General features: G+C 57.2%; 1 protein-coding gene across 1 annotated transcript in view; it reads right to left on the reverse strand.

Moving 5' to 3' along the window:
- The window catches only part of DUSP2 (dual specificity phosphatase 2), a 10,272-nt gene extending 9,396 nt beyond the window's left edge, over positions 1–876 (reverse strand). The window contains exon 1 of the mRNA XM_008589609.1: positions 774–876. Within this exon, the coding sequence (XP_008587831.1) occupies positions 774–876 (103 nt within the window). The remainder of the gene's footprint in view (positions 1–773) is intronic.
- Positions 877–1,488: the final 612 nt, after the last annotated feature.

The raw sequence follows: 1,488 nt of genomic DNA on the forward strand, positions 1-1,488 counted from the left end.
TAAATCTCTGTTCTTTATAAATGACCCAGTCTCGGGTATTCAATGATAGCAGCACAAAACAGACTAAGACAGAAACCAGGGCCCAAAAGTGTTAGGTTGTGGCACCAAGGCCACATGGCCTGGGGGCAGTGGGAGAACTGGGATTGGAACCTGGATTTTGATCACTAGCCTGCCCTGCCTCTGGGCAGGGTCTGTGGGGGGCCCACCTATGTCCCGCATCCACCCCTTTCCGCAGCATACCGGGGGTCCCTTCCTTCCTAATGACAACTACAACAGCCAGCACTATTGTGTGCGTGCCAAGTGCCCCACCCTGTTTACGATCTTTACAGAAATGATCACACTTAAACCTCAAAGAGCCCTCAGAGGTGGGAACGATTTGTACCCCAAACATAAATGGGAGAACCAAGGCGCCAAGAGGCTGAGTAACTTCCCTAAACTCTCAGGATTGGCAGCTGGTGAAACCCAAGTTGGAACTCACAACTTTGTGTCTCCTCCATCGTGCCCCCAGCATCCAGCTCCCCACCCCTCCGTGCAGGCCCTTCCCATCTGCGTCCCACCCTTGCCCGCAGCCCTCCTTTCCCTCGGCCAGGCTCTGGCTCCTCAGGCCACTGTCTCAGAGGACCTCGTGTTTTAAGGGCATCGGTGCTGCCTCCCAGCTCAGCTACAGCCCCCTGAGGAGGCACGAGGCACAGGGCTGTGCCACTCTGAGCCGGTCCGTCAGGCAGCACAGTGCCCAGCTCAGAGTGGGGCTTGATGCATCTCTCTACACTTGCGGGCTTGTCTCTGTGCCCCCAGGTAGCCCTCAATGGGCAGCCGATTACACAGGAAGTTGAAAATCCACAGTGTTGGACAGAAGTCATTGTCGGGCCTGGACATGAGGCTGACCCTCACCCCCCACATGCACCTGGCTCCAGGAAGAAGAGGTGTTCTCAGGTCCCCAGAGCGGTGATGGTTCCAGAGAGTAAACACCGGACATGTCAGTGAAGAGCCGCCTTGCAGCTCACATTGAGAGCTGGATGTCCTGGGTTCAAGGGCAAGCTCTGTCACTCAACTCACGGCCCTGGGCACACCACGTGCCTCGCTGCTCTCCTGCCCCAGCACTCATTCACTCAGCAGCTATTTACTGCAGCCAAGCTCTGTTCTGGATGCCAGGGGTGCAGCCTCGGACAAGACAGACAAGTTTCCTGCCCTCTGGGGCCAACCGTCCAGTAGGGACCCCGAGACTAGAGGAGTAAATAAATAAATGAGATCGTCAGCAGGAACAGGAGAGAGCAGGAGCGGGGGTGGGGTAGGCCTCTGGGAGGAGGTGGCCTTCGGGGACAACTTAGGGATGAGAAGGGCTGGCAGGGAGGTCAGAAAGAACAGCCCAAGAGTAGAGGCAGGGACGGAGCCTGGATGGGAGCAAGCTTGCTGCCCAGCGGCCCCGGTGAGGGTGTGATTTGGGGGACAATGGGAATCTGTGGAAGGTTCTGATTAAGGGGGAGGGGA

This window comes from Galeopterus variegatus, unplaced genomic scaffold (genome assembly GCF_000696425.1).
Source record: "Galeopterus variegatus unplaced genomic scaffold, G_variegatus-3.0.2 Scaffold5550, whole genome shotgun sequence".
Taxonomy (NCBI): domain Eukaryota; kingdom Metazoa; phylum Chordata; class Mammalia; order Dermoptera; family Cynocephalidae; genus Galeopterus; species Galeopterus variegatus.